General features: G+C 45.8%; 2 protein-coding genes across 3 annotated transcripts in view; both read left to right on the forward strand.

Annotated features, from left to right (window-relative positions):
• LOC309371141 (homeobox protein ANF-1-like) overlaps nucleotides 1–12,636 on the forward strand; it is a gene marked incomplete at its 3' end in the record, with an annotated part of 80,003 nt that overhangs the window by 63,418 nt on the left and 3,949 nt on the right. The window lies entirely within an intron of this gene.
• Nucleotides 207–5,258, forward strand: LOC309371168 (transmembrane protein 254-like). Its single transcript, XM_081913848.1, has 4 exons — nucleotides 207–369; nucleotides 1,893–1,996; nucleotides 3,800–3,859; nucleotides 5,017–5,258. Exons 1-4 carry the CDS (start codon nucleotides 256–258, stop codon nucleotides 5,132–5,134), a joined length of 396 nt encoding a protein of 131 aa, XP_081769974.1. The 5' UTR covers nucleotides 207–255; the 3' UTR covers nucleotides 5,135–5,258.

Below are 12,636 nucleotides of genomic sequence, written 5' to 3' on the forward strand. Positions count from 1 at the left end.
CTTGGGGACCTCTTCCAACTCTCCAATTGTGCGAATTGCCGCCAGCAGTTTGCCACAAAGACTCGTATTCGCGGTTGCCCGAGAGGAGGAAAGCAGCAGGAAGCAGCGCGGAGCCCGCGGCAGAGTCCCGCGGATCCCTCCTAATCCAACCCTCCTCCTCCCCAAATGCAAATACGGCGCCGTCGCCACGCCCCCCGGAGCGCTTCTTGGGGCTGCTCGCAAGAGGCGGCGGGAACAGATCCGATCGCCGAAGAGATGAGGAAGGTGGCGGGCTCGATGGACTCCCAGGGCGAGCACCGCGCCGATTACTTCCGACGCTCCAACCTGCTCGTAATGGTGGCGATCTTGGTCGGCCTGAGCTACCACGGGGTGAGCGCAGCCTCCCTGGAGGCTCCCGGGGCACCTGGTGCGGGGAAGCGCGGGGCGCCACGGCTCCAAAGGGCGGGGGGAGGACGTGCGGGGATCATAGTCATAGCTGCCAACCTTTCCCTTTTCTTGAGAGGAATCCTATTCGGAATAAGGGAATTTCCCTTTAAAAAAGAGAAACGTTGACAGCTAGGATCATAGTCCAACCCGGAACATTTCGCCCGACGAGACTCGAACGCGCGACCTGGAGGTTAAAGTCCTCTTGCTCCACGGGCTGAGCTATGTCTCTCTTGCCGTGGGAGCCAGAGATGGGAAGGCTTGGAGGGGATCCCTGTGTATCGTACTTAGCTTTGAAGATGTTAGGGATGAGCCCGCCCAAATCAAGCGTGCTTTTTTAATTTTATTTTTAAGTCACATTTATTTCACGGGGAGAATTTACAGTATTCAGAAGGGCGCCCCATAGAGTTCAGTGGGCATTACTCCACTGCAACTGGGCACAGGGTAGAAGCCTCAAGTAGGTGTTTAAACTCTTCCACTGAAATGAAAGGGTTGGGAAAAAACAAAACAAACCCCGGAATCTTGAGTTATTTTCTGCTGCTCTGAAATAGAGGCCATTTTTCTTGTTTCTGTCTCTCCCCCCCCCCCCCTCAAATGTTTTTGGGAGCTGAATCCCTGATTGGAGTCCAGTATAATTATGTTTTCCGCCGTAGTGCACTTTTAGTGCATTTCATGAAGACAGCCGGCTTTAATGCATAGCACACACTGTACTGGTGATGTTTATTCTGGAAGTAGATTATATGATAATTGTGATTTATTTTTTTAGGGGGATCTAGACCGAGATCTCATCAGCTGTGGGCTTTCTTGCCTAAGTCCAGTGTTTCAGGGTCCTCCACACCCGGCATTGTCAAATGCAAGGGTCAGAACCTGTTTCAGCCGTGGGCCGGTCCACCATCCCTCAGACCATGTGGTGGGCTGGACTATTTTTTTTTGGGGGGGGGGATGAACAAATTATTCCCACAAATAACCCAGAGATGCATTTTAAATAAATGCACACATTCTACTCATGTAAAAGCACCAGGCAGGCCCCACAAATAACCCAGAGATGCATTTTAAATAAAAGGGCACATTCTACTCATGTAAAAACACACCGATTCCCGGACTGTCTGTGGGCCAGAATGAGAAGGCGATTGGGCTGGATCTGGCCCATGGGCCTTAGGTTGCCTACCCCTGGTCAAATGGCTGCTAATTTCTGGATTGTGCCACATTGTATTGATGTCCCCAAATTTCATATATTATGCATGGATACTGGGGGATAAACACAAAAGTTGTGAATTCTGATGTTGCGGGATGATGGGTTATGTTGAACGGACCTCCGGAACAAATTAAGTACGTAACCAGAGGTACCACTGTATGCCGCTTAGGAATTTGGAATATTAAGTGGTATAGCTGAAGTAAATAAAACAATACCTCCTGTATGCTTACTTAAATGCATCTCTCTTTCTCCCCTCCCCCTCCTCACACCTCAGTGGGCAGTCTTTTCACCCTCAACAATTCCCTATGACCTTCTGGGACCATTAGGCACCGCCACTAAATATTTGGTGGAAAACCATAAAACTCTTCTCAATATTGGGTAAGCTGAATTCTCCTCTTCTACCTGTTTACATTCCTTCTGCTCACCCAACAGTGGGGATTTTGGGGGTGGGTGGGAGGGTGAGTAATATAATATGCAGCCATATGTATGTGCTTCTCCTTGCATATTGGGAGGGACAAGAGAAATGTAAGAGCAAGCTACAGTCAAGCAATGTATTTTGAGATTATAGAGTCATAGATTATAGAGTCAGAGAATTGTAGAGTTTCTAACAATGGACCCAGGGCCTCATTCTTTTTTCTTCCTTCCTTTTTAATTGTAAAAACCAGTCCGACACACGTGTGAAGGGTGGATCGGGACAGGCTGTCTAGCCTTTGTTCCTCTTCCTCTGGTGGTTTTCCAGCCCATAATTATCTCCCCTGAGCACTTTTGTCACCTGGGTTAAAGCATAGCTGTCAACTTACAGATTTGAAAATAAGGGACCAGCAGCCTCAAAAATAAGGGATCAGTAGCCAAAATAAGAGATTTTGGCTTAGCTTATACAGAAATCCCACACTCATGGAGCCATGCTGCTTTGGCTGCGACTGACTGTATTTTGCAGGGGGTTGGACTAGATGATCCTAAGGGTCTACAACTCCCACCAAAGAAGAGTGGCAGACAAAACTGATGAACGACGTCAAGATGGCAAAGCTTACAGGCAGAATTAGAAACCAGGAAGAGGACTTCTTTAAGAAAGAATGGGGAAAGTTTATAATTTATTTGAAAAGCTATTGTAAAGAGTTACATACATTGGTAAGATTGACAGAAAACTTGTAGTAAAAATTTGAACTATGGATGGACAAATGATTTATAAAAAGAGAGTTATGAAAGGGATGCAGAGGGGGAAATCACTGCCCTGGTTGGAGGGTATGCTAAGCAGCACGTTGGGGCTGCCGTCGTCCTGGGGCGAGGAGTTCCATCGGCCCTTCCCTGCCTGAGACAGAGGGAGGGAGGGACAGAGACTCTCGCCCACGCCGCCCGTGAGCCCGGTATGAGGCGGTTGCGGCATGGCCGCTGAAGCGCTGCCCTTCTGTGTCCCTCCACATCCCCTCCTCTTCCTCCTCCCTCAGGCCACCTCCTCAGCCACAGCCACCGCTGCCACCTCCGATTTCCCCTGGCAGCACGGCAGAAGTCTCGCAAGAGGGGCTGCCTGCCCGCCACCCGTCTCCTCACAATGTGCCCCTGAGGGGGAAAAGGGAGAGACGAAGACACGGCAGCTCATGCGCCTCTCTCGAGGCGGAGGACCCCGAGCCGCTGCTTCCCTCCCGACCCGGGCGAGCATGAAACCTGGGAAATTTAAGGGACATCATCAATAAGGGACAGCAGCGGGAAACGGCGCTGGGATAAGGGAGTTTCCCACCAAATAAGGGACGGTTGACAGCTATGGGTTAAAGAGCAGCTCCATACATGCCTTACTCCACTCAGATTGTGTGGTGTTTCTGGTCTGGTTTAGGCTATGCATAACTTGTTATTAGAAATATGCACATTAATATAAAGGGCAGGGCAGAATGATTCCCTGCTTTTTGAAAACCCCATTCCTGCACCTGTTGTGTGTTTCTCTTGCACAAGCCATGCTTACCAAAATGAACAGGCATTGCACAAAGCATATTTGCGTTGCTTCAGTGAACTCCTGTCCATTTCACAAGGGCTTGCATGAGAAAGAACAGGGTTGTGTCCCCTGTTAATTAGCTGGTGATTGGGGATGTGTTTGGCTTTCCCCCTGGGAATACCTAAATGTTTTGGGCTAACCCTTATCTTGCTTTAATTTACGCCAGTTACAAATGGTGTTATTTTCCTTCCTTTCAGATATTTAATTACCTGGTTAATCCACATCGGGGAAGCATTATATGCCCTCAAGCTATGCAAGTAAGCTATTTTTATTTTATTTTGGCTCTCTCTTCTACCTCCACCTCCCTCTGCCCTCTCCTAAACAGCAGATAGCGCGGCAAAGCTGCGTCTGGGCTTGTGAGCTGGTTTCCTGGGTAGGAATATGGGGTGTTGTGGGAAATGCATGAGCATTCCCTCTCACTGCCTGAAGTGGCATGGAAGTGACACACAGGTTTTAATAATCTTCACATCCTATCTGCATGAACTGGGTCTAAAGTAAATTCTGTCAAGGACCGACTTCGGAGCTGTTGTTGAATTTGCTTTTTAAAAAGCAACCAGTGCTTTCCAACATTGAACCAATGAGGTGTGTTGTGCATTGGAACCCAACCCAGCTGTGGCAGGTGAACTTACCCTGACCCTTTTGTCAGGTTTCTTAAAAAATAATAATAAAGGCACTGGTACTAGTTTACAAAGCCTTATACATCTGAGGACCAAGGATACCTAAAAGGCTGTCTTGCACCTTATATATACAACTTATGGTTGCATTCTGCCGGAGAGGGCCTCTTGCAGATACCATCTCAACAGGAGATCTGCTCCGTATAATGCGGGAACTGGACCTTAAATTTTGGTGGCACCTACCCCTGAGAACTCTGTCTATTGTCTTTTAGGCACCTCTTAAAGACCTTCCTCTTTTAAGAAGCCTTTTAATCAGAATTTTATCCTGGCCCTTATCTGCATTGTGTTTATATATGCCTTTATTGTTGATGATTTTGTATTGTTAATTGCTTCGGGATGTATAAATGAAGTAAGCAAAATAAAAGAGCATAAAAGAAGCACAAGAAGGAGCCAGTGACTGTGTAGGGAGGCTGGTCTGTGTGAGTGCCAGCAGAGGAGTAACAATATGATGGTTCTAAATCCCAGATATATGCACTTGGATTCAAAACCCTGTTTGGAGGTTATCTGGAACTAATGACTGCATTGCTGATATCTTTCCTTCATTGGTGTATCACATGCCACCCTGGAAAGTTCCCTGAAGGATTCTGGTGAGGGAGCAGGGGTGTGGATGACAGCCCAACTTTGGTTTCCACCCATCCTCCAAGCAGCCTACGGCAAAATAGACATCTATCTACTTAACTTGGATTTTAAGTAATACATGCAGAAATGTCAGGCTTTATCTGTCTGTCTCTTCACTGCAGGATGAAAGGCATCACAGACCCTTCAACTCAGCGGTTGTGGTTGGTTCAAACATTTTTCTTTGGAATGGGATCTCTCTACCTTTTGTTGACCTACAACCCCCAGAAGAAAAGTTGGTGAAGGATTCAGCCAGAAGAGAAGGTTCCAACACATTCTAGCTTTGGGGTATATTTTTCAGCGAGAGGGATGGGTGTATTCCTAAATATTTTTTTGTGTGTTCAAAAGTGTGGCAATCTTCTCTTTCACTTGGAAAAGTGAGGAAACTAGCTTGTGACAATGGGGGGATGGAGCCTTTCTTTTTAGATCAAGGAAATAAAGCCAGTTCTTAATGGTCAGGACCAAAATGCCAACACTCACAAGATATCTGCAGAGGACCAATTTAAAATAGGGGTGACAAACAGAGCAAGCACAAAGCAACCTATAGTCTCTACTTCTCAGGTCTAACAGTAGCCTTATTCATAAACTGAGCTGTATAGAAGTGTGATGAGGCATCTTCCTTTGGGCCCAAACTGCACCTGTCTGTTGCTCCCCTGGTTTTGCCTGCATCCATGGCTGGATTGTCCTCTATAAGTGATTGTATTGATAGTCCCCTTCATTTATGAGCCTCTTTCTCCCCTCCCCCGCCACCCTTTTTACAGGTAAGGATTGCAGATTAAGCAGGTCTGTGAGCACTGATCTCTACATGCAGCCACACTGTGTCCAGGGTGTAGCTGTGACTGGAAGGCAAGGTGGCATTTTCATTCTCTTTCATTTGCACCATAGACCAAGAGGGCTAATGATACTCCATCAGTACTTTTAGCTGTGCTTTAAAATAATAATAATAATAATAATAATAATAATAATAATAATAATAATAATAATGTGCAACAGTGCAGATTATCCTTGTTGGGCATCCAGTTTTAGCAGGTGGCTTGCTTAACTTTTCTTCGCCTTTCTTGAGAAATAAACCTCTTCTATTTCTCACCCACCTTCCCACCCAGAGTTTAAAGGGGTTTATCCGCAGTAGATGTGGTCAGCATGAACATCATGCAATCTTGCGTGAACATTGCGGCCTGAACATCATGCAATCTTTCTCCACAAACTCTGCCACCCCTCCCCCTCTGATTTATAATGGTCTACCAGCAGGTTTTGCTCTTATGTTTTCTTGGTGCTCTCTTAACAACCTGCATGCATTGCAAAGCACTTTAGTTAATAACCGTGGCACTGAACTCTTGGGCATTGCTCAAGCTTTTCTTGAAGTGCAAAAGGCTGTGAGAGAGAAAGCGGTGACCACATAAGAACTGCAGTCAAGACCAAGAAACCCCACTGGGGCAGTTTTATTTCTCAGAGATCCAACATGCTGTTAAAAGGTAGTTTTATATTACATGCCTTAAATTTTTTAGGAGAGATGCCCCACCAAGAAATACATCAAAGCAGGTCTACTAGTTTCTATCTGAGAGAAAGCTTTGATAGAGCTTTCATTAGGCGTTCCTCATCCAAGCTGTGTCATAATAGACAGTCTGTGGGGAAGGTTTAGAAACAGCACGTTAGTTGGATTTAGAGGAAGTAGTTAACAGTGCCTGTCAGATGAGTGGGTGTCTAATTCATAGATGTGTTGGCCAACGTGTTTAGTATCTGTTTAGTATCTACATGTTTAGTACCTACATGTTATGCAGTGCCACCACCCAGATCTGAGAAAGGAAAATTACTGGTGCAGTTTTTCCCTGGCATGGCATTGCTTGGCAGGGTGAAGTGGTTTACAAGATTTTACCCTCTCTTGAGAGACTTTTCACTAGTAGAACGAGGGTGAGAAGCAAAGGGCACCAGCATGGAGCTTGAATGAACCCCTCCACCCCAGCAACTTTTTAGCTTGGCCATTGTTATGTTAGCTTGCCATTGTTATGTTGGTGCAGGAGACAGGTCCGCTGATTCTGTGCCTGAGCAAATATATAAAGGTTGGGACTCTCTGCCACATTAGACCATAGTCCTTGCCTTTGGTTTGGACTTTTAATTCTCTTGATGATTTCTGCTGAAATGCCCTATAATGTCTTTCAAACTCTGTGTCTCATTTGGATTTATTTTTAGGCAGCTCTTAAGAACACTGCTGCTCATAGTTTTAGCATTTTGCCTTTGTGCTTGAACACCCTGCATATTCCGTCATGCTTGTTGTATTGAGAATCACCTCTTTAACACATTACATTTTACCTGGGTATTGTCTGGATGATTAAAGGTAGCTTCTGATGTTCTTTATACTGTTAATACTTGAAGGGACACATGGTGAGCTGTTTGACTGTTGCCTCTTGTGATAGAAATGTGTCCTAAGATAGGGTACTTAATTGGTATAATGCTGCATTTTGAGCTGATAATTTCCGAGAGCTGTCTCACTGCTGGCCTTCAATAAATCTAATAATTCTCTCTAAAATATAACGCATGCCCTGAAATTGTTACAAAGGATGGGGTGGTGGTTTCACATCCTTAAAGCAGGGGTGCCAAAACACAAAGTATAGGGCCCCCTAAAGATTCCTAATGCAGCCTGGGTTTCCCCAACCACCTTCTAGGAAATTTTGAACAATAACCAGGCCTTAATAGGATGAAGGGGTTGACTCAACAATACAGTGGTACCTTGGTTTAACTACTTAATTCGTTTCGGAGGTCCGTACTTAACCTGAAACTGTTCTTAACCTGAAGCACCACTTTAGCTAATGGGGCCTCCTGCTGCCACCGCACTGCCGCTGCACAATTTCTGTTCTCATCCTGAAGCAAAGTTCTTAACCTGAAGCAATATTTCTGGGTTAGTGAAGTCTGTAACCTGAAGCGTATGTAACCCGAACCGTATGAAACCCGAGGGACCACTGTACCTGCTTTTGTGTGTCATCGTATTGGGTTCTTTCCTCAGTTCCCTTTGTTTGCAGCAGGAATGCTAAGGAGTTGGTGAGGAAATGCACTTGGGCATCCCAGGAACACGGCCAGATAATTTGTACAAGTGTGCATGTGTATACATACACAAACATGTTGTTTTTGCATTCACACTACAGATGAGTTAAGAGCAAATGGCTTGCCAAAGCAGGCGCAACCATTTTGGATTACTCTCATTGTAGTGTCTGACTTGAGGCAGAATTTCACCCTTGCCCATCTGCCAATTTGGGAATTAGACATTCTCATCCCTGCCCTATAGTGTGGGTATAGACAGGTCTGCCCTGATCTCTCAAGCAAATCTCTCCCTTCCCCTAAGACTGCATTGATTTTTGACTAGGAAAGGGGGAAAAGCTGTTTGTGTGAGTGCATGTGTGACAGTGTAGGGTGGTCGCATCCACTTTTGTCCATACCCACCACTGGCATGTTGCCCCCAGAGGGTTGGCAAAGGGTGATGTGACAAAACTGTGCATTGCCCTTGCTGGAGAATATGCAGGAATCTGTCTTTGCTTGCAACTGGCCTGAGAACATATTGTCCACATCAGAATGCCCAGTCAGTTTATATATGGAGTTTCACAGTAAAGGACAATCTCTCCTCAAGCCAACATTAAGCATAAAAAAGAAAAGAAAAGGTTAACAACACAACACACCAGGCATTAAAAATAGCAGTAAAGATGTTTGGAAACCAGACTAAAGAAATATTTGAAAGTCCTGTGAAAAAATGTGACTTGACTTGCCTGTGAAAAAGTGGGAGGGAAGAGGTCAAGATAAACTTCTGGAAACAGAATGTCATAGTCTCTCAGCACCAGCATAATTTCTTCTCCCAGGGCCTTCCATGTGATAATGAGCTGAAGGGACTCGGCTGTGGAGATGTCCCCTCTCATTTTGCCCTCTAGAAAAGAGACCTTGTCATTTCTAAGTACTGTAGAAAACAAGGCATTGGCAACTGTTCCCATCCACGTGCTCCTCTATCTTTCACCGTGCCCCACCCCTGGGAACTGCTTGTCATGCCAGTTGAGGAGGCAGGTGACAGGAGAACTTCCTGCTGTACCTGTTTTAATTGGCATAAAATTTCCATGTAGACATAGATACACATTAAGCCAAAAATTGAGGAGACCAAGTGCACGTAGCCTCCAACAGCAGATAAATTCAAAGGCCATTCAGGAACGCCAGAAGATACCTTATTGTCTTGAATATAAGCTGAACCTTAAAAATTGGAGAGGGGAAAGAAAAAAAGAAAAAATACCCGGATATAAATCGCTGCATCCCTGGCAGCGTACTGGGGGCGCTCTCTCCCTTTCCAGCCTTGGGGGAGAGGATGGGGGACTACGCACAGGGTGGACGCCGCTTTGCCATGCTCCTGGTGCTGTTTGCCCATGCTCCTAGCTACATACCATAAGGTTGTGAATATGAGCCGCACTTTAACTTTTCACGGTCAGAATTTTGGGGAAAAAGTGAGGCTTATATTCAGACCAATACGGTAATTCTAGACTTGCATTCCATGAGGCGTGAGGGACTGTAGGCAAATATAGGCTCCCCACCCATACACAGTGGTACCTCTAGTTATGAACTTAATTCGTTTTAGAGGTCATTTCTCAACCCAAAACCGTTCTTAACCTGAGGCGTGCTTTCGCTAATGGGGCCTCCCGCTGCCGCCGGCGTGCGACTTCCACTCATATCCCGGGGCAAAGTTTGCTACCAGGAAACCTACTTCCAGGTTAGTGGAGCTCATTACCCAAAGCGTTCGTAAGGAGGACAGTACGTAACCCGAGGTTCCACTGCATTTAGCAAAATCCTGGACTTCTTGGTTCTAGTCTGCTCGCCTTAAGCCAGAGACAAGATTAAGGATGTTGCAGTGTGGTAATAAAGAATAATCGATGGAGATTAGGGCAGGAAGATGATGTTACTGAAACACCCGGAAGATTTCCAATACAATTTAGTTGGTTAAACTGGTGGCTGGGGAGTGTTGCAGCTTTCTTTCCAATAAAGACATTTTGCCATTGTTTCCAACCTTCTTCCTGTATTTCCCCACCTTTATTTTGATCACCAAGTATTGCACAAAGACACTGAGTGCAAGAAGATTGCACATGCTCAAATCCTGTAACGTTACCATTCATTTTACAGCATTTAAAGGCATCGCATAACCATTTGAAAAACATTTGTATAGCACTTTCAAGTGTTCAAATGAGCGTTATATTGTTGTAAACTTTAACAGCCCTGTAATGGAAATCAGTATTATGCATGGAAATCAGTACCCATGCTGCAAATGTGGGGGGGGGGCACAGAAAGTGGATTGCCAAAGGTCACCCGGTGAATGCATGAGAGAGGCAACAGTCAAAGCTGGGGCTTTCTGATTTTTAGCTCGCTCTCTTAGCTAGCGTGCTACAGCAGGTGTCGTTATAATGAAATACAACTAGTAACTGGAAGCAACTGCAGCAACAGCAACAACACCTAACAGTGTGAGAAAAAAGAAAAAAAAAAAGAAAAGAAAAGAAAAAAGCAGAGAACGAAGTCTGAACCGGTAGACTAGAAGAATGACAGCCTTAATCTACAACCCTGATCACTGTGATCATGTTCACAGAAAGGCCAGCAGGAGGAGCTCTAACTTAACAATGTCAACTAAGCAAAGTTCTAAAAAATTTTCAGTTGTTTGGATCAATGTTTGCCATCCTTATTATAGTGAGAACTTCCCTCTATCGAAAGCAAGAAAGAAAGGCAGGTTCTTGTGTTCTTCATAAAACAACATTCCGTTTGGCTTCCCATATTCTCTCATCACAAGCCCCATCGACTCCCAAGTGATAAGGGTACATATACATAGAATTGTAGAGTTTGGAAGTCCAACCCCCTGCAGTTGCAGGAATCATTAGCCCAACGTGGGGCTCAAACCCACAGCCTCCAGTTTCAGAGTCTCATGCTCTACTGACTGAGCTATCCCAGCAGGCTTGTGCTACTGCCATCACCCTTCAATGGCTATAATTCAAACACCTTTGCATGAGCAGGTAAATGTGCGTAGATACTGTGCACAATCAGGATTCCTACTGTAGCCTCTCAGGCCTTTCCCATGGGTAGGATGAGCATTGCTCTCAGGGAGGGAGGAAGGAGCCAAACATACACCGAGGATGGTTCAGAGAAAGAGTTTTTTATTTCTGCTTCCCAGGCAGCAGAAAGGCACTTGCGTGGTCAACCACAGCAAGCAGCACTTTTAAGAGTAGAAGCAGACAGCCTATATTCTCTTTAGGTCCCCCTCCTCCCTGGAATCCAGCCTCATGAGCTTGTACACGTAAGTTTACAGAAACAATCCATTAACGGGGACCCTAGGGTGCAGGAGCTATGAGAGCGCGCATCTGGATAATCGGGCACAGCATTGTGCATTGGGCCAGGGTCCGCGTCATCAATTCCAGTCTCGGGCCGCACCTTAACTACATCAATATATCTTGGATCTCTCGGAGGGGAATGCACTGGGCCGAAATGTTGCCCGCAATTAGGGCCAGAGCGGCAGCGGAGGGCCCCACAGATGCTTTAGTTATCCAATTAGGCGAAAAGGATTTAGCTTACAGAAAGGCAGTCGACTTGATGTGGCATATCTTTAGTGACTTTGAGGAACTTAAGGCCTCTTACCCAAACATCACCATTCTTTGGGCCTTGTTGATGGAAAGTCGGGTTTGGAGAGAGAGCAGGTGCCCGATAGCCATAAATAGGGCTAGGAAAGCCTTGGATTGGGCGGTGGTATCGGGCGGATAAAGATCTACCCAAACAGGAAGCCCTGGATGACAAGGGAGGTCCAGGGGTTGCTAAAGGCAAGAAATACTGCTTTCAGAAGTGGAAATAAGTCGCTGTACAGCTTAGCTAGAGCGGATCTAAAGAGAGGTATCCGTGTAGCAAAGGAGGCGTATAGACAGCGGCTGGAGAATCATCTACAAAGTAACAACACCAGGCAGGTGTGGCAAGGTGTACAAGAATTAACAGGGTATAAATCCAAGGATTCCCTGGCAGACGAGGGAGGGGCATCCCTCGCAGAGGATTTGAATGCCTTTTTTGCCCATTTTGAAGTAACATCTGCAGCAACACCTGCTGAGGCTTTACCACCACCACCACTATTCCCTGTGAAGGCTTTGCCATCATCACCACCATCACCATCATCAGTACAAAGGAATGTAGTAGTCTCTGTGGAAAAAGAAGAGATGAGGAAGGTGTTGAAGGGAATCAAACCAAGGAAGGCCACAGGGCCAGATGGGGTAGCTGGAAGGGTATTGAGAGACTGTGCAGATCAACTAGCAGGAGTTTTCACTGGGATTTTAAATCGATCCCTAGCCCAGGCTATTGTTCCATCCTGCCTAAAGTCCTCTACTATCGTTCCAATAGCAAAAAAATCTAACCTGGAAGATCTGAATGACTTTCGTCCAGTAGCACTCATACCTATAATCATGAAGTGCTTTGAAAAGCTGGTACGAAATTATGTCATTGCCTGCCTACCAGAGGGACTGGACACATTCCAATTTGCTTATAAAACGAAAAGATCGACAGAGGACACTGTGGTGATTGCCCTCCATGCCGTTCTTGCACATTTGGAGCAGCGGGGGGGGGGGGGTTATGCCAGACTGCTTTTTTTAGATTTCACCTCGGCATTTAATACCATTCTACCACAACGTCTGATGTCTAAACTGGAAGATCTGGGGCTTCTGTTATCACTTTGTGGGTGGATATTGGACTTTTTGTCAGACCGCTACCAG

Source organism: Podarcis melisellensis (assembly GCF_964234715.1).
Source record: "Podarcis melisellensis genome assembly, chromosome: 5".
NCBI lineage: Eukaryota > Metazoa > Chordata > Lepidosauria > Squamata > Lacertidae > Podarcis > Podarcis melisellensis.

Excerpts from the sequence above, each read along its gene's own strand:
- LOC309371168 (XM_081913848.1), top strand. The coding sequence starts at position 256 with ATGAGGAAGGTGGCGGGCTCGATGGACTCCCAGGGCGAGCACCGCGCC. Across the intron at positions 1,997-3,799 it reads AAAACTCTTCTCAATATTGG|ATATTTAATTACCTGGTTAA; the intron begins GTAAGCTGAATT and ends CCTTCCTTTCAG. Across the intron at positions 3,860-5,016 it reads TATGCCCTCAAGCTATGCAA|GATGAAAGGCATCACAGACC; the intron begins GTAAGCTATTTT and ends TCTTCACTGCAG.